General features: G+C 47.9%; 1 protein-coding gene across 12 annotated transcripts in view; it reads right to left on the reverse strand.

Moving 5' to 3' along the window:
• The window catches only part of LOC129820886 (rap guanine nucleotide exchange factor 6-like), a 134,223-nt gene that overhangs the window by 35,684 nt on the left and 78,392 nt on the right, over window positions 1–20,147 (reverse strand). For all 12 annotated transcript variants that reach the window (XM_055878012.1, XM_055878029.1, XM_055878003.1 and 9 more), the window contains 4 exons: window positions 10,394–10,525; window positions 3,574–3,754; window positions 2,451–2,587; window positions 939–1,097 (listed from right to left, as the gene is read on the reverse strand). In XM_055878012.1, coding sequence (XP_055733987.1) covers window positions 939–1,097; window positions 2,451–2,587; window positions 3,574–3,754; window positions 10,394–10,525 — 609 coding nt within the window. The remainder of the gene's footprint in view (window positions 1–938; window positions 1,098–2,450; window positions 2,588–3,573; window positions 3,755–10,393; window positions 10,526–20,147) is intronic.

Here is a 20,147-nt window from a genome sequence, read left to right on the forward strand (position 1 = left end):
TTACACACCCCTGGCTGGCGTTCACCTTTCTGCCTGCGGCCGTCTCACTGGGCTGTCGTTCCGGGTGTGAAACAGTGACAGAAAACAACGCTTCTGGTGGAAGAGCTCTTCACGGAACTAGACATTGTTCGTGTAGAAACTGGGTAGTGACAGAGAGAGTAGCTCAAACCACTTCTCGAGCGGCAGGCTACTTTTACAACTGCTGTCTCCCATCTCTATATTAAGACCTGGTTCCCCTTCTGTATGACTAAGCAACAGCTCTTCAACCTAGCCCTCCTTTTGCTTGTGAAAGTCAACACCGTTTTAAAAGAGATTAAACACTATCTTAAGCACTTACGAATTGGAATTTCGTAACATATCATATGAATTGCAGATTGTAATATTTCTATTGCGGGACGTGACGTATCATAGAAATGGAATACGTCGTACACAATTGTGCTCAATTGTCGGGGGACCCATTTTGGCTCTTGGGTGCTACTTTGAAAACTACTGGCTGAAATGATACAAAACCTCTGTACCATCACTTACATTTAAACCATAGATCCCAACACTACGTTTATACCAGCCATCTCTGTATTCGCAAGGAACACAAGAACACCGCCATCTTAAATCATCCAACCCTATTGTCAAAAGGGAATGAAAAGTTCCCATTTCATTTCTCGATGAGGCTGCTCCTTGCTCAGTATAATGGGGTTATCATAGCAGTCTGACAAGAGGTCGAGCGGGCCGCCTCGACTCGGCCATTCACAGTGAAATGAAAGTCAGCGCCCCCAAACCGCAACCCTAATCACGATATAGTGTACTGATTTTGAGCAGGATCCATTAGGGTCCCAGGGCCCGTAGTGCACTATACAGGAAATAGGGTGTGATTTGAGACTCAAGCCTAGGAGTCCAGACGCTAGGAGTCCAAATATCTCTGTGAGAGAAGAGCAACTCACCTGGCAGTCGTCCCCCTTGGTGCGCAACACTCCGCTCATGTACTGCTTGTCCAGGGAGGGGGAGATGCCGAAGCTGTTGCCCATGCAGAGGGTCTCCATGCGGCTGTCTGGGTGGCTGATCTCCACCGCCCCGTTCAGGATCACATACCACAGGTCCAGCTGGGAGGGGGGGGGGGGGGGGGCACAGTGATGACAGCAGCAGTGCCAAACACCATCACTAAAACAGGGACTGACTGACTGACTGGCTGACAGGATGACTGACTGACTGGCTGAACCTCATAATAGAGCAGACGCTTTTATGCACCTTCACTCAAAGTAATCATTGTTGCCTGGTATTATCATGTGTCTCTGGATGTGGTATACAGAGCTTGAGCGAACCGAAGACGTTCTCCAAAAGCGAACGTGTGTTTTCCAACCTTGTGAATCTCGGCACGAGCGTGCGTGGAACAGAAGACACTGGAGTCTCATATCAGACTGCAGACTAAGGGTGAGGTATGTGTGTGCAGAACTCCGTAGGCGGGGAAGTGCTCGTCTAAGAGAGGAACATCTAGCTTACGTCCGCAGTAACTCTGAGACGGCTGAACATGGCTTTTTCAACCATGAAGGCTTTTTAAAAAGTGGAACGCAGACAGGCAGAGCGCTATCACAGGGAAGCATTGTGAAGGACGGAGACGGAGGAAATGTGATGAGCTGCGTTGACCTTTCCCCCCCCCTCTAGTATTTATTTCCTCTCCCCCTCATTGTCTCGTAGCAGCGTTAAGGATCCTGCAGTGCAGTGATGGCTGACTGATTCCTCCTTGACCTTCACACCAGCCCACAGCGGACCAGGCCAGGCAGCGGGTCTAGGAAACCTAGCATCGCCAACCTGTCTATCATACTGATCTCACACACGCACATCGCTTTGTGTAGCTGTCCCCTGCTTTACACACATGCGTGTGTGTGTGTGTGTGTGTGTGTGTGTGTGTGTGTGTGTGTGTGTGTGTGTGTGTGTGTGTGTGTGTATGAATATATATTGTATATATAGACACCTGCTGCCTCACTTTAATAACGCAGATCCCATCCACTCGTGCTAAAGTAAGCGGTGAGGCCATTCAATGGAATATACTATGCTGTCGGCTGGCCACTGCCTTTTGCAGACAGCCGTGAAAGATTCCCTTTTCCCCGGGATGTAGCGTCATTCATTCGTTCTGTAAGTCTGGTTAAATGACTGAAGGCTGCTGCTCTGCTACATACTGTACATCCCATTCACTGGGAGATGAAACCTTGTGACTACAGGGTGAAACGTGGTGCTTTCGAGATGCGGTTGTGATCACTGGTGGCTGCTGTTATAGGCCAGAATAACGTTACCACGTAACCAGACCAGGGAAAACTCTGGGCCCTAGCTACAGCCCGTATAACTTCAACCCTGTCGGTTGTTCCCGGTAAACGTCACATGGTCAGGGAAAACTCCCAGGTGTAGTGAGTGTGGAGTGGTTAATCGGGGAGGTGTGTGTTCTGTCTATGGCCCCGTACCTCCTGTTTGTCCTTTAGGATCGTGGTCCCCGCCTGCTCCACCACCTCAAACACCATGACAGTACACAGGTCCCGCCGGACCGACATGGTCATGTTGGCAAAGGCTGGCAGCTGGTGCATGAACTCCAACAGTTGTTCTGGATGGGGGAGGGAAGAGAACATGAGAGGAGAGAGCAGGGTCAAAAATGGGCTTAGCGGTGTGGCAGGGTGCTCGGTCGGCGCAGCTGAATTTTAGAGAACATTCTAGAGGCCCCCCCCATCGTGACGGTGTAGAGTTGTATTTTTTTGCATTTAAGCCAATTTCCTGCAATTCTACCAATTTCTCCATGCAGCTGTGAGAAGACGTTGCCGTTTTAAAGCTAATTTAGCCATGGCTAATGCTGTGCTCTTTTGCTCAAACACAAGAACAAAATCTATACTGCTAAGTTCATTGTCTTGGGAATTTTCATTTCTCCCTGTCTAACTCTTATTTTGGTGATTGTTAGTTCTCAAAGATGACATATAAAAGATGTAGGCCCGTTATCATTTCTACATACTTTATATCTGGTTTTAGTCGTTTAAGTTTACACTGAAAGTGTTTTTCCATCACCTTTTTAGGCGACCTGAAAAAAACGCTTAGGCGGCCCGCCCAATGATTTCAATGGCAGAAAAATCCCCAGAGAGAGAGTAAGAAATGGAGAGAAGATATGTGCCTACTGCCTAACAAGCCAACAGCAAAGGAGACTTTCAACCCATGCATCCCACAGCCTCCCAGGAAGGCCTCTCTCTGGGTCCTCTGATGTGTGGCCATGCAGCTTTCCCCCTCCCCCAGGAGGTCCACTGGACTGGTCTGCTAATGAGGTGGCCCAGCTGATTGCCCGCGCAAACATAAAAATGGAAATTAAAAAGGGAAGGCCCTTAGTATTTATAGAAACAGAGGGAGGGGGTGTGGTAGCGTGTGTGTGTGTGTGTGTGTGTGAGAGAGAGAAAGAGAGAGAGAAAGAGAGAGAGAAAGAGAGAAAGAGAGAGAGAGAAAGAGAGAGAGAGAAAGAGAGAGAGAGAGAGAGAGAAAGTGTGAGAAAGGGAGAGAGACCGCGACTGAGTAAAAGGGGGCATTCAGGGGAGAGTGTGGCATGCAGCTCACCGATGTCGTCATCGTTGCGGTCCACGGGGTCCTTCTCCAGACACTCCCGGACAAGGTCTCTACCCAGTAGGGTGTCCGACGTCCTCTCCAGGTCTTCGTCCTCCTCCTCCTCCTCCTCAGAGTCCACCGCCGCCTCCGGGAGCCCAGACAGGTCCACGTCACCCATCTCGCTCTCCGTGGCCTGCAGAGGTGACAGACATAACCATGGTTATTGTTTTAACTTACACAAAAACAAAAAACATAACATAACGTCAGAACAGACACCCTGTGCAAAAAAACAAGAGATTGCCAAACACGTCGCTAAGCATTACGCATACGCTAATTATTCATATTGCCCATTTTCTCCATGCTGTTTGGCCAGATGGTTGGGAGGGTTGAAAGGAGCTGGTTCTGAGGCCTACGGTCGTTTCAGATCAACTGGGATTTGAACCCACAACCCCAGGTTAGGGACTAGCTCTCCAGTCACTGTAGCAATATTGCATGCCATCTGTCTGCCCCCTAGGACACAGTAACAGAGACTACACCTGCCTGCTCTGCTCAACTCAACAGCTTCCCTTAACACTAGAACCGCTAAAGCAGTCATTTTTTACACCGCCATTTTTAAAGTCATTCCCCCCTCCATCCATTACGTTGTCTAAATAAGTCTATATAAGACACTGCCGTTGTAAGAATCGCAGTATCACAAGCAGAACTGGAGTTATAACCCCCCTCCCCTTTTAGAAGGGCATTGCAATTTTTCCTGCGCTGCCCCTCCTTCTCCCGACAGTAGGATCTGCTCCGCTCCTTCTCCCGACAGTAAGGTTTGCTCCGCTCCTTCTCCCGACAGTAGGATCTGCTCCGCTCCTTCTCCCGACAGTAGGATCTGCTCCGCTCCTTCTCCCGACAGTAGGATCTGCTCCGCTCCTTCTCCCGACAGTAAGGTTTGCTCCGCTCCTTCTCCCGACAGTAGGATCTGCTCCGCTCCTTCTCCCGACAGTAGGATCTGCTCCGCTCCTTCTCCCGACAGTAGGATCTGCTCCGCTCCTTCTCCCGACAGTAGGATCTGCTCCGCTCCTTCTCCCGACAGTAGGGTTTGCTCCGCTCCTTCTCCCGACAGTAAGGTTTGCTCCGCTCCTTCTCCCGACAGTAGGATCTGCTCCGCTCCTTCTCCCGACAGTAGGGTTTGCTCCGCTCCTTCTCCCGACAGTAGGATCTGCTCCGCTCCTTCTCCCGACAGTAGGATCTGCTCCGCTTCTTCTCCCGACAGTAGGATCTGCTCCGCTCCTTCTCCCGACAGTAGGATCTGCTCCGCTCCTTCTCCCGACAGTAGGATCTGCTCCGCTCCTTCTCCCGACAGTAGGATCTGCTCCGCTCCTTCTCCCGACAGTAGGATCTGCTCCGCTCCTTCTCCCGACAGTAGGATCTGCTCCGCTCCTTCTCCCGACAGTAGGATCTGCTCCGCTCCTTCTCCCGACAGTAGGATCTTCTCCGCTCCTTCTCCCGACAGTAGGATCTGCTCCGCTCCTTCTCCCGACAGTAGGATCTGCTCCGCTCCTTCTCCCGACAGTAGGGTTTGCTCCGCTCCTTCTCCCGACAGTAGGGTCTGCTCCGCTCCTTCTCCCGACAGTAGGGTCTGCTCCGCTCCTTCTCCCGACAGTAGGGTCTGCTCCGCTCCTTCTACAGACAGTAGGGTCTGCTCCGCTCCTTCTCCCGACAGTAGGGTCTGCTCCGCTCCTTCTCCAGATAGTAGGGTCTGCTCAGCTCCTTCTCCCGACAGTGGGGTCTGCTCCGCTCCTTTTCCCGACAGTGGGGTCTGCTCCGTTCCTTCTCCCGACAGTAGGGTCTGCTCCGCTCCTTCTCCCGACAGTAGGGTCTGCTCCGCTCCTTCTCCCGACAGTAGGGTCTGCTCCGCTCCTTCTCCCGACAGTAGGGTCTGCTCCGCTCCTTCTCCCGACAGTAGGGTCTGCTCCGCTCCTTTTCCCGACAGTATGGTCTGCTCCGCTCCTTCTCCCGACAGTATGGTCTGCTCCGCTCCTTCTCCCGACAGTATGGTCTGCTCCGCTCCTTCTCCCGACAGTATGGTCTGCTCCGCTCCTTCTCCCGACAGTGCCCAGTTGATAATCACCCTGATAATTGCCTCAAAAACTGAACCTAAACAACTTTTGTGCATATAACAAGTAAAGTATGATGGGGGAGAATGGGTGAGTTGATGAACGAGGGGAAGCCAACGACGCAAAATTATTTAACCAATTGTGACTGAAGAACAGTGCGGCCATTTAATTGTATTGGTACATTCTAATTCTAATCTCTAAATGGTTTGTACCCTGTATCAGTCCACTGAATCAAAGCAGTCTCATAAGTCTACTCTGGCCTCCTTGGAGTACACAGTGAGAGCGTGCATCATTTACAATGGCAAGAAGACCAAGACAAATGGATGCGCGTGCTGCGTCAGCGCTGCTACACGATCTGATGAACGCGACTCCGACGGTGGGGGAAGAAATGAATCGCGACATGTCAGCACGGACGACAACTTCACTTCACCGTCTCCGGCGAACAAGTTGCTGGCAAATAAAACAAGCACCGTGAACAAAGCGAGACGGGGGCTCCCTCTCCCTCTGCGCAAAACAAGGCGCCTGCACAGCCGCTGTACTCCACAGCGGTGCTGAGGAACAACCGGAAAACAGTCCCGCACCCGACAGTTGCCATCGACTAGGATACAGTACATTTATGCAACGCCTTATGCTCTTCTGTATAACACGTGCCGTGTTTTTCCCTACGGGAAAACAATCCTAATCTATTCTACTCTATTCTGTTCCATAGGTTGGCGTGGATGTTCAAGATCAGACGACACGGCGAGAAGGAAGGCGCCCGCCGCTGGCCTTGTTGCTGCTCGACTTGGCTGCTGTCAACGCACACGTGTTGTCCAAGCAGTGCATCGACAACACCCTGCCCATCAAGAGTTTGGCACACGGGCTACGTGCAGAGCCAAGGCAGTAGCAAAGACTCCACGTGCCAAGTTGCGCGCACAGCTCCCGGGGAGGAGACAGTGCCAGGTGGCCAGATGCACTAAGAGCCCAAGACACTTGTGTCACCTGCAAGCGACGTGTTTGTGGGAGGCGTGTCAAGCCATTGAAAGTGGCAGCGATTTGTGTCGACTCTTAGGTCAAGGCCTAACTGCTAAATGAAATCCAGCTGATGCCATTGCGTGAAAATGCACACCATGGTAGCACGAGCAGATAATAACTCACTATTTTGGACCGCTGTTCATAGAGACACTTTTGATCTGATTTCCACAATTTAAAATCAAGCACACTTGGCGCTTACAATGTCGTTTAAGCTACTGATGTTCTCATTTTTACATATAGCCTGCGGTAACACAAACTAATGAAAATGCTCATGTCTTAGTTGAAATAAACAAAACCTGCATTCTAATGTTACCTAAGACCTTCATAAACACTACCAGATTATTATTTTAGCAATAGCATATAAGGTCCAGGTATGAGCCTAAAAAACAGTCCTAGGTTGGAGGATTGACAGCACGGTGAGGGTGCACGACTCAAGCCTTTATCTGGGTCAAGCCCTCCTATGATCTACTTACAACCAAAGTAGCCATATTGAAAACAATCCATACATCCCCCAGTTTGACTGAAGGTAGACAGTGCTTCCTGAGAAGCACAAAAACGGTAGCGCACCATTTTTGAGATCTTACAACTGCCTTGCAAGAGTTTACAATGGCCAAGTAGAGGCAGACAAGAACTAGGCTAAAGAAAGACTGTCTGTACAGACGGTGTGAAACCCTGAGAGGATCAGTGTCCTCTTCGCCTCTCTCCTCATCTCTGGATCCTTTGTGCTTTTGTCTGGGTGTCAGACTTTAGAGCAGCTCGGTTCTTTCAGCATGTGGAGGAGGAGGGAGAGCGAGAGAGACCCAGAGAGAGACAGAAACAGAGTGAGAGAAAGAGAGCAAGAGAGAGAAAAAGACAGAAACAGAAAGAGAGAAACAGAGAGAGAGAGAGAGAGAGAGAGACACACACACACAGACAGAAAGCGAGAGGGAGGGAGGGTTTGGGCCCATGCAGTTCTCAGAACAGTTACGGGGCAGCTCTAAACTGACAGGAACATCAGTTCCTGCTTGTGCAGGAGACTGAGCCAGAGCCATCACATTCCCCAGAGAGAGAGGAGAGCGAGGAGAGGTGGGGTAGAGGTACAGCTGGGTTAAAAGTATATGTAATGATGAGGGTTGGGGTGGACTGGAGTTAAAAGGTAAGGGTGGGTGGGGTTAGCAATGATGATGCAGTAGGAGTAGGGCGGGGTCCTGTGTGCTCTGACCTTTAGCACACAGCGCTACAGGAGGGACAGAGGGGCCCCTCAGAACCACAGGAAGCCCAGCCAACACACACTATAATTAACAAACCTGGACGGAAGGGAGAGGAGGAGGGGACGTGTTCTTTCCACCATCGCTGCCATTGAGCTGGAGAGGCAGGGGGTAGCCGGGGAAGAGTGGGGAGAGGGATGAGGAGTGGCAACAAGAGGGCTAGGGAGAGCGCTTGGGGAGAGGAGCTGGGTCAGTCATGCTGGGGAAGCCTCTGAGATGGCAAAGTCAACACCTTTTCTTCCTTCCTGCTTCACATGCAGATCCAGTACATTCACCAAGAAAGCATTGACTGACTTCAAAGTCATACAGTATTAAGAGAACAAAAAGGCTAGGAGCATTACTTAAAAATAATGGAACTTCAAAAGCTTTTGAAAAGGGATGTTACAGGCCTACAACCAGGGTGGGAAATTAACTTTTGGGTCCACCAGCCACTCAGATTAAAAACTCTACAAGCCTTAATTACACCAAAAATGTCATTTAAATAACGATGACCATGCTTTCTAATGTTTCAAAAACAAGAAACGTATAACTAGTAAGAAGTAAACAGGGTATATAGCTTAATTTCATTTACTTTTTGAAACCAATGTATGTTAAAATAAATCATTTACATCCAATTATAAAAACAGATAAATACTCCTACAACTGAGCATCAAGTGTTCTGCAACTGAGCATCAAGTGTTCTGCAACTGAGCATCAAGTGTTCTGCAACTGAGCATCAAGTGTTCTGCAACTGAGCATCAAGTGTTCTGCAACTGAGCATCAAGTGTTCTGCAACTGAGCATCAAGTGTTCTGCAACTGAGCATCAAGTGTTCTGCAACTGAGCATCAAGTGTTCTACAACTGAGCATCAAGTGTTCTACAACTGAGCATCAAGTGTTCTACAACTGAGCATCAAGTGTTCTACAACTGAGCATCAAGTGTTCTACAACTGAGCATCAAGTGTTCTACAACTGAGCATCAAGTGTTCTGCAACTGAACATCAAGTGTTCTGCAACTGAACATCAAGTGTTCTGCAACTGAAAATCAAGTGTTCTGCAACTGAACATCAAGTGTTCTGCAACTGAACATCAAATGTTCTACAACTGAACATCAAGTTCTACAACAGAACATCAAGTTCTACAACAGAACATCAAGAGCCCTGCCACAAGGAGTACATGATGTGCTCCTAAGTAGAAATGTAGAAGCACACAAATACATCTAGGAGAACGACAAAGTGAGTGAATTCAAGTTTTTGGGCGTGTTCCATGCTCAATCAAGCACAATCATTAGGCGAGACAAAAAATGTCAACTGGCCCTTTAAGGAACGGGCCATTACCATGGTAACTTGGGCACTAGCTTGTGATGAAAAAAATGTCGGACTGCAATGTCTTCCAAGCAGAAGACAGTTGCAGCCAACACAAACTAACATTGTAGTGCTGAGCGATTCATTCTTTTTGAGGCCGTTTCGTTGGATTATACTTTGATTTTTAAATAAGAAATTATTATAAAATTTTTTGTTGTAGAAACATTACATTCACAATGCATTATGTGGGTTGAATGCTGTTACAACACCGAATAAAACAATGAATACAAGTCCCATGATGTTAGTGACTGCCCATTACTGCTTATCACTTATTAACCATCATTTATTCACATGACTTTATTTAATAAAATATTTAATTTGTTATGTATATTTGTTTTATTTGATGACTTTATGATTTCATTCTAAGTCGTCTCATCTCTACAGAGCTGCTGTCTATGCTGTCTGAAAGAAATCACTATTTTAGTAGTTCTTCAAAGTAAATAAGGCATACTTTTATGACTACTGAATACCAACTATCAATCACTTAGATCATGTATTTTCAGGTAGAGATACCTTGCGAAGCAACTGCTCTCTATGTATCCCATCTTGATCGCGCGTTCTTCTGTCTCTTAAGTAGCAGGCGTAAAAGAAACACAGACCGGACAAGTAGGCTGCAATGGATTATGGTCATTGTAGATAACTATCACGTTTTGTGTGCTAAACTATGTAGAACATTGGCCTGTTGGAAACTACAACTCCCTACTACATCGCAGAGTTCATGCAGCGCATTAAGCTCAGAGGGAGAAAAACCCCCGAACGAAACGGAATTCAAATAATTGAAGTGATTGTCAGAAAAAGAACTGACACTTCGGATAATTGTTCAGCACCATAACATTGAAAAACAACCTAGAATGTGAACAAAACGATGCAACCAGCCAAGAAACACGAGGACAAAGTCACACTTTCTAGTCTTGCTTGTCAATTCGACCAACTTCTACATGTGGGCAAAACAAACTTAAGCGTTCCCAAACACTCCATGTGACTACCCGCCAACGTGGCTGCTGAAATATGCATTCTTACCCCACTAATGACAAAATCTACCCGCATTTGGCGGAAGATCATTTTAAACCCTGCCTACAACATCAGCTCAGTTTGTGAATGGTGAATTACATAATGTGTGTATAGACCTGGTAGATGTCTGATAGGCTACTGCTCCCCGAATCACTGGCGATGCTGCATCCTGATTGGCTGGGCGGCACATGCATCCCCTGGCTGTGGGGGTGGTCTGTAAGGTGCATCTTGTTGAGGTCTCCGGGAAGCTGCTCAGACACACAGACAGGAAGAGAGGACAGCTGTTAATACCACAGGACACACACAGATGAACACGCGCACACAAACACACACACACACAGACACACGTGTGTTGTTGCAGCTGCCTTTGTGCGGTCGACTTGGCAGCATGAAGCTTGATACAAGATTTTTTATTTCATCAAAATAAAGGAGGGGGACGGAGACAAAACTTGAGAGGATTATAAATAATGGGGAGCGCGGCACTGACCCTCAGTGAAAGGTCATACTTCTTGATGGTTTGAGGGGGGAAAAAAAGAGTGTTATGGTTTCCGGGTGACTTTAGGGAGTCTGAGACAGAGTTGTGACAGTAAATCTGGACCAGTGACTGTGCCACAAATGGCACCCTATTCCCTGTTTAGCGCACTACTTTACACCAGGGTGCCATTTGACATGCACACACTGCCTGGCCTCCCAAACTCCTCTTTCTTACATTACCTACCCAGGCCCACTGTCTGTCTGTCACACTATCGGTCATACCGTTTGTCATAGCTCAACAGGCACTGATCAGCCGCTATGATACAGCCCTATCAATATGACAGGCAGCAGCTCACTGAATGACTTAGTGCCTGGATGCTTTCTCACACACACACACACACACACACACACACACACACACACACACACACACACACACACACACACACACACACACACACACACACACACACACACACACACACACACACACACACACACACACACACACACAAAGAAACACTAAGCAGTCTGATCTCGTTCAAGCTTGGCGACTTCGCTTGGAAGCTAAACCTAAGATCGCTCTTAATTAAAAAAACAGAAGAAATCTATTTGTCGTGAAAACATTTAGTCGGTTATTCCTTTTCATAACAAAGACAGTAAACCAATTTGTCCCCTGGCGAAATGAGAAGGGGATAAAAAAAAAAAAAGATAAGCTGTAATTGAAAGAAAAATGTATCACTGTCGTCGTTCTCTTTCGGGACGCAGATTTGTTCTCTGAGATGGTATATAAACAAACAATCATCAAAGCCATACGCTAACAACACAACACATCAATACTGATCACCTCACAAAGACTGGAGGACAAGATAAACTGCCAATCAACCTGAATAACGCCACAACAGCCCCGTGTTTCATCAACCAACCAAGCAAACCATCCCACCTATGAGAGACTCAAGAAACACACTAGCCCACAAAGGCCAAGCAATCCAAAAGAGACAAAGAGCAGTCACCAATGCCTTGCTAACAACCAAACCACACACATCCAACGTGACCCAGTTCAGCTTCTATATTCCATTGATCAGGTACTCTACCAGCTCCAGTCCAGCGTGCCCAGGTCTTACCAGTCCGCAGCGGGTGAGGGAGCTGGTCCGGTTGCGTCGACAGCGGGTGACCCTGCAGCACACTTCCTCCATAACCTCTGCAAGCTTGGCGCTGCCGGCCGGCCAGACAACAAGACACTCACCCAACGCTGGCGCCGGAGCCATCGCAGTACCACCATGCAATATTAAACAAGTTAAGTCTACGGTATGTACGGGTGGGGGCTGGGCTGCCCCACTACCTCTACAACCCACCCCCCACGGGGCTGAGGAGTAGGGCTGTGACGACAACGGAATTTGGGGTAAAGATTCATTGTCATGCAAATGTCCGCGATTCATGTCAGAAATTATTTTTTGGGGTATAATTTCATAATGCATATTTGCAAATTCGTTGTGGTACACCTAACGAATACAACACAGCTTTGGTGACAAGCCCATCTTCAAAAAATAATAGTTTTGACCACTTGGAACGTTTGAAAAAGAAGCTTCTCCTCCCATCTGTGCCGTTCTGCTCTTAAAATGATTACCAACTTTACCCTATTCATGTAATAATGAAAACAGATCATGGGTAAAGTACATCTACTTGAATATAAAGTTAAATCTCCCCTTCACCAAAAAATGAATGTATTTAAACGGTTCTGCTGAATTTTTTGTTGTTGTTGTTATTGTCGGTTATACGATTATACGATAATTGTGGGAGCCCTACTGGGGAGAGCCCATCCTCCAACCATGAACCAGCAAACGTCTCTAACACACACTTTCCAACACACCGCCTGTACAAGGAGAGAGGAGAACCAGTTGCAATCATGAGAACAACACTCTACTCAATAACACCTAGTTGGAGCTGCAGAAATCATACACTGACCAGACGGTTAGACAAATGGTCATTGACCAGACAGACAAAGAGGTCTCCTGGATGGGCTGGGCTCTCCCACCTCAGTCCTATGTAAAGAGACAGGCTAGTGGGGTAAAGAGGTCCAGACCGGGGCTGTCAGAGTAGCCTAACTATTAAAAAGTGTTGCCAGCCAAACAGGGGCCGGTTAGAACGGACTCTTTCTCAACGTCTCTATCGGCGCTAGAGGGGCGGTCCATTCTGTTTATTCCACAGCCAGGTGGGTCAATATTGATTCCTCTATGATGGGGTCAGGTTTACGACAATGGCCAATCTCCCCCCCTGCATCCATTAAACAAATCTATCCGATTCCCAGAGGACACAATGAATGTACGCATCCATCCTCCATGGCCTCCAACCCATGGAAGTACGCATGGAACATATAGGATCTCTATGCGCCAACCACTCAGGTTAAAACTCACACCGTCAAACCACAGCAATAACAATGCTGCAATTGTCTACAATCAGGAGCATTAGTGGTGACACCAGAGCGGGTGTTGATGTCACGGGGCACGGCAGCCAGAGTCTCTTATCCTGTGGATGTAGTCTGATGACATATGAGAGGCAGTGGGCGGGTGGGATTGGCTAATGAGGGCGCCAGGAGGACAAACGGACCAATGGAAAGGGAAGACCTCGCTAATAGCTGCAGCCTCGTAGAGCTCATTTACATTTCACACCAACAGAAACTTAAGATCGCACTCCAGTCCCCTCCCACATACCACCGGCTGGGGAGGGGCTCTCCTCCCATTCTGCTCATGAATTAATGACGGCCGTGTGGGGTGATTAAAAATGAATGATTGCCTCCTGCTGTATGAATTCATCACGTCAACGAGGGGACGCGCGTCGAGCCAGGACCGATCCTTTAACGCTCATCTCCAAACATCCAAACATAGTCTGAAGAGTCACAACAGAGAATATGTAATTTATTCACTCGTGTTCTAACCTTTTCTTGAAAATACGACTATTATACTGAACTCATTTCATCTCCGTAGACTGGCTACAGTAATTAACTGTCGCGGGGTTGAACCTGCAGTCGCCTTGTTCCCGTGAGACCTCGCCTACGTCCCAAATGGCACCCTAATTCCCTTCATGGCGCACTACTTTCGGAACAGGTCCCTGTTAGGCACTATAAAAGGGAATAGGGCGCCATTTGGGACGCAGCGATGGTATAAAGCAGTGAGAAGCCGTCTGGGTGTGATGCTAGTAATGGCTCTGGTTCACACAGACAGGCTAACGGTCCAGAATAGGCCGCTCCATCAGAGGCAGGGGAGTTAAGGCACCGCTACAGGATCCCAGCAGGGGCTCTGTCATTAAAACATAGTGGAGCTTGCCAACTACGAACTAACTGCCTTACTGCTCCAGCTCACCACAGCAAGGGAGGGCTAGCGTTAGCCTATCCACAGAGACTGCTGTGCGCGTAGCGCATTCAACAAGCACGGATCCACTCCATTTCTTTTCCAGTTTTCATCCGGGGGGGGGGGTTCAAAACATCATATTCGGTTTGATAGGAGAAAAATCCTCCCATCCCAAAATGAAAGATATAGGCTGAGAGAGATAAGCCAAAGGGAGAGGCTGTCTTCCTTTTATCACAGAGCCAAGCAGTCCACGGAGACAGAGACACGTTGGCCTGAAGGGTTGGCTGTGCTCGGGGGTTGAGGGAGGTAGGACTTCTGATGATGTCACCGGAGCCATCATCATCATCTGTCTAAATGATTCACTCCGGTCCCCTCCCCCTAGCGTCAATTACACTCCCAGACAAACATTTGTCACCCGGAGGATTGGACTGTTCCTCCTCCTCCCACATGGCGACAGGGCGGGCACGTTAACCCTGGGCTGACTTTGAGCTGCCGCAGAGGGGGGGGGGGAGATGGATCCATTTTAGATGTAGAGACTGAGAACACTGGTTACAACTGATCTGATCTCCATTTCCTATGTATCAAGACAAGAGGTAACCAGTGTTGACGCTGTACTCATTTCGCAGCAGCGCACTTAAAGCATACACTTAAATTACTAAAACCAGAGAAAGTTTGTAGAAAATATTATTGACCTACATATAAATAATATCATCTTTGAAAACTAGAAATCGCCAAAATAAAAGTTCATGCGATGAAACCAATAAAATAAAACAATGAATTGAGGAGTACTTTTGGAATGGCTGAATTACCAACCCGGGATCGCAGGGCACATGCTCAGGTGCACCAATTGAAATTGTTATAATGTTTAAGCACAAGAACACAGGATGCCCAGTGACATCCCCCACCCCCCTTCTAAGACCCTTGCTAAAAGAATCGAGGGGAAACACTGAAGTACTGGTTTAAGATACCAACAAGCTGTCCCAAAGCCACTTCGTCTCAGCCATAGCTATTTGTATTTATTATGTATCCCCATAATAAACGCCCCTCTTCCTGGGGTCCAGCAAAATTAAGGCAGTTTATATAATTTTAAAAACATTACAATACATTCACAGATTTCACAACACACTGTGTGCCCTCAGGCACCTACTCCACCACTACCACATATCTACAGTACTAAATCTATATGTATGTGTGTGTATAGCGCATATGTTATCGTGTGTGTGTGTGTGTTTTTTATTTTATCTATTTCACTTTTATTTAACCAGGTAGGCCAGTTGAGAACAAGTTCTCAATTACAACTGCGACCTGGCCAAGATAAAGCAAAGCAGTGTGACACAAACAACACGGAGTTAAACAAATGTTCAGTCAATAACAAAATAGAAAAGTCTATATACAGTGTGTGCAGATTAGGTAAGATTAGAGAGGTAAGGCAATAAATAGGCCATAGTGCCGGAAATAATTACAATTTAGCAATTTAACACTGGAGTGATAGATGTGCAGAAGATGAATGTGCAAGTAGAGATACTGGGGTGCAAAGGAGCTAAATAAATAAAAATATGGGGATGAGGTAGTTGGGTGGGCTATTCTACAGATGGGCTATGTACAGGTGCAATGATCTGTAAGCTGCTCTGACAGCTGATGCTTAAAGTTAGTGTGGGAGATATGAGTCTCCAGCTTCAGTGATTTTTGCAATTCGTTCCAGTCATTGGCAGCAGAGAACAGGAAGGCAAGGTGGCCAAAGAGGAATTGGCTTTGGGGGTGACCAGTGAGCGCGTGCTATGGGTGGGTGCTGCTATGGTGACCAGTGAGCTGAGATAAGGCAGGACTTTACCTAGCAAAGAATTATAGATGACCTGGAGCCAGTGGGTTTGGCGTTGAATATGAAGCGAGGGCCAGCCAACAAGAGTATACAGGTCGCAGTGGTGGGTATTATATGGGGCTTTGGTGACAAAGTGTGATGGACTGCATCCAATTTGCTGAGTAGAGTGTTGGAGGCTATTTTGTAAATGACATTGCCGAAGTCAAGGATCGGTAGGATAGTCAGTTTCACGAGGGTATGTTTGGCAGCATGAGTGAAAGATGCTTTGATCCGAAATAGGAAGCCGATTCTAGATTTAATTTTGGACTGGAGATGCTTAATGTGAGTCTGGAAGGAGAGTCCACAGTCTAACCAGACACCTAGGTATTTGTAGTCCACATATTGTAAGTCGAAACCGTCCAGAGTAGTGATGCTAGACGTGCGGGTAGGTGCGGGCTGCAATCAGTTGAAGAGCATACATTTAGTTTTACTAGCATTTAAGAGCAGTTGGAGGCCACGGAAGGAGAGTTGTATGGCATTGAAGCTCGTCTGGAGGTTAGTTAACACAGTGTCCAAAGAAGGGCCAGAAGTATACAGAATGGTGTCGTCTGCGTAGAGGTGGATCAGAGAATCACCCGCAGCAAGAGCGACATCATTGATGTATACAGAGAAAAGAGTCGGCCCAAGAATTGAACCCTGTGGCACCCCCCTAGAGACTGCCAGAGGTGCGGACAACAGGCCCTCCGATTTGACACACTGAACTCTGTCTGAGAAGTAGTTGGTGAACCAGGCGAGGTAGTCATTTGCGACACCAAAGCCGTTGAGTCTGCCGATAAGAATGCGGTGATTGACAGAGTAAAAAAAGCCTTGGCCAGGTCAATGAATACAGCTACACAGTATTGTTTTTTATCGATGGCGGTTATGATATCATTTAGGACCTTGAGCGTGGCTGAGGTGCACCCATGACCAGCTCGGAAACCAGATTGCATAGCGGAGAAGGTACGATGGGATTCAAAATGGTCTGTGATGTCTGTTAACTTGGCTTTCGAAGACCTTAGAAAGGCAGGGTAGAATAGATATAGGTTTCTAACAGTTTGGGTCTAGAGTGTCTCCCCCTTTGAAGAGGGGGATGACCGCAGCAGCTTTCCAATCTTTGGGGATCTCGGACAATACGGGAGGTTGAACAGGCTAGTAATAGGGGTTGCAACAATTGTGGCGGATAATTTTAGAATGAGAGGGCCCAGATTGTCTAGCCTGGCTGATATGTAGGGGTCCAGATTTTGCAGCTCTTTCAGAACATCAGCTATCTGGATTTGGGTGAAGGAGAAATGGGGGAGACTTGGCAAGTTGCTGTGGGGGGTGCAGAGCTGTTGACCATTGTAGGGGTAGCCAGGTGGAAAGCATGGCCAGCCGTAGAAAAATGCTTTTTGAAATTCTCAATTATCGTGGATTTATTGGTGGTGACAGTGTTTCCTATCCTCAGTGCAGTGGGGAGCTGGGAGGAGGTGCTCTTATTCTCCATTGACTTTACAGTGTCCCAGAACTTTTTGGAGTTTGTGCTACAGGATGCAAATTTCTGTTTGAAAAAGCTAGCCTTTGCTTTCCTAACTGCCTGTGTATATTGGTTTCTAACTTCACTGAGAAGTTGCATATCGCAGGGGCTATTCGATGCGAATGCAGTACGCCACAGGTTTTTGTGCTGGTCGAGGGCAGTCAGATCTAGAGTGAACCAAGGGCTATATCTGTTCCTGGTTCAATTGTTTTTGAATGGGGTATGCTTATTTAATATGGTGAGGAAAGCACTTTTAAAGAATAACCAGGCATCCTCTACTGACGGAATGAGGTCAATATCCTTCCAGGATACAACGGGCCAGGTCGATTAGAAAGGCCTGCTCGCTGAAGTGTTTTAGGGAGCGTTTGACAGTGATGAGGGGTGGTCGTTTGACCGCGGACCCATTACGGACGCAGGCAATGAGGCAGTGATCGCTGAGATCCTGGTTGAAGACAGCAGAGGTGTATTTAGAGGGCAGGTTAGTCAGGATGATATCTATGAGGGTGCCCGTGATTACGGATTTGGGGTTGTACCCGGTAGGTTCCATGATAATTTGGGTGAGGTTGAGGGCATCAAGCTTAGATTGTAGGACGGCCGGGGTGTTAAGCATATCCCAGTTTAGGTCACCTAACAGTACAAACTCTGAAGATAAATGGGTGGCAATTAATTCACATATGGTGTCCAGGGTGTGTGTGTGTGTGTGTGTGTGTGTGTGTGTGTGTGTGTGTGTGTGTGTGTGTGTGTGTGTGTGTGTGTGTGTGTGTGTGTGTGTGTGTGTTTGCCAAATGGTTGGCACATGCAGTTGTGCCCATATATCATGCAGTTGTGCCCGTTTAGGTTAAATCCCCCCCAACCTAAATCAGGTGGGTTAGAATAGAGTGGGTCTCTAGAGGTGTCTGCTAGTCAGTGACGAGAGGGCAGCCATCGGACACACGTGATGAGTGTTGTTGTAGGTAACAGGCTTGCCAGTTTTAGGGCCCGGGCAGCAGGGCAGAGCGTTGCAGGGCAGAGCACTCAGAGTGAAAGATCAGATTATTGATATACAGTCGATTTACTCCACTAGCCTGTCAGCTTCCCATCCCTTCCACGAGACCCAAACACCTAAAGCAGTGCTGGTAACAGAAAGAAAATGAGCGTCAATCCTGGCTGCCACCCCCTCTCATTAGGCTAACCTTTAATGGCCCAATAGACGGATGCACCGGAGGTAGAGTTGCGACGTAGCAGAGGACGGAAGGTGGAGACTAAACACTGAGCTGAGTCTCAAACACTGGGGCCCCTGCAACACAAGAGTCATTATGCATTCTATTTGGGTGGCGGAGAGTCATGCTAATTAGCAGCTTATTATGGACCATTGACTGCTGAGTTCTACTGGAGGACAGAAATGAGTACACACTAAAACAAAGGGATGGTTGTAGAAATGGATTGGCCAGAGGAGCCATTTAAATAAAAAAAATAGCCTGTAGAAGTTGTCATTCTCTCGGGAATTGGAACGTCCGAATAATGACGCCACCACAACGTTAGAAAGGGACACGACACGAACGTCAATGGCACGCCAGTACCCATGAACCCAAAAAACAGAGTCCTGCGTGTGCCAACCACTTGGCAAACAGTGTCATTGTTAACGTCATCCTCTCCATTCCAAACCACGCAAACATAGTGAGAAAGAGAACAATCTCCAGTATTTCAACATGTTACACAACTGTTATAAAGCCAACCTAGGTTGAGAAAACAGTACAAGGCACATGCTGTCGTTCTCCTTCGATGTCGGTCAATTCCGCTCCAGAGTGGCGCAGCGGTCTAAGACACTGCACCTCAGTGCAAGAGGCGTCACCACAGTGCCTGGTTCGAATCCAGGCTGCATCGCATCTTTGCTGTGATTGAGAGTCCCATAGGGCGGGGCACAATTGGCCCGGGTTTGGCCGTCACTGTAAATAAGAACAAAGTCTTAACTGACTTGCCTAGTTAAATAACGGTTCAATAAAATATATATTCATTCCATCTTTATTTAGAGATCGCCCTCTTCCACTCACGGCATCACAGCCAAATGGAGCTAAATGCTAAATAAGTGTCGTCAGAAGTCAAGTGTGAGCAGTGCCGAGAAGGCGCACACACACACACTCGGAGAAACGCACACACACTCCGAAGAGCACACGCGCACACACAGTCGGAAACTAGCCCTGCGGCTACAGACCGCTTCGGTTGGCTCAATGGTGTTACAGAGGTACAGCGGACCGAGCGCCGGTATGACGTCTCACACGTTAAACTCTCTGTGAACCAGCCTGCCCTGAGAGCATCCCGACCCTCCGCTTCCTAACACCCTGACCTTTTCCCCCGCTCCCAAAACACCTGCTGCACTCTCACACAACAGAGCTATAGAGCAAACTAAAGTCTAGATTAAGATACAGTAGAGGGAGTAAGAGAGAGCGAGAGAGAGAGAGGGCGAGGGAGAAGGGGGGGGTAGTATTCTCTTTTAAGAACCCCCTTTCCTCCTCCCCCGCTCCCTCTGAAGTGAACACACGGGGCTTCGGCAGAGAAGAGACTGCGGGTGAGAGAGAGGTGTAATGAATTGAACTTGGAATTGGAGGTGACGCGTGCGAAGACAGGCGAGGCGGGCAGGGCTGGGCGAGGGGGAGGAATAGACAGCGAGAGAAACAGAGCGAGAGAGCAGGGGCCGTGCCACACGGGGAGACGAGAGGAGA

Source organism: Salvelinus fontinalis, chromosome 2 (genome assembly GCF_029448725.1).
Source record: "Salvelinus fontinalis isolate EN_2023a chromosome 2, ASM2944872v1, whole genome shotgun sequence".
NCBI lineage: Eukaryota > Metazoa > Chordata > Actinopteri > Salmoniformes > Salmonidae > Salvelinus > Salvelinus fontinalis.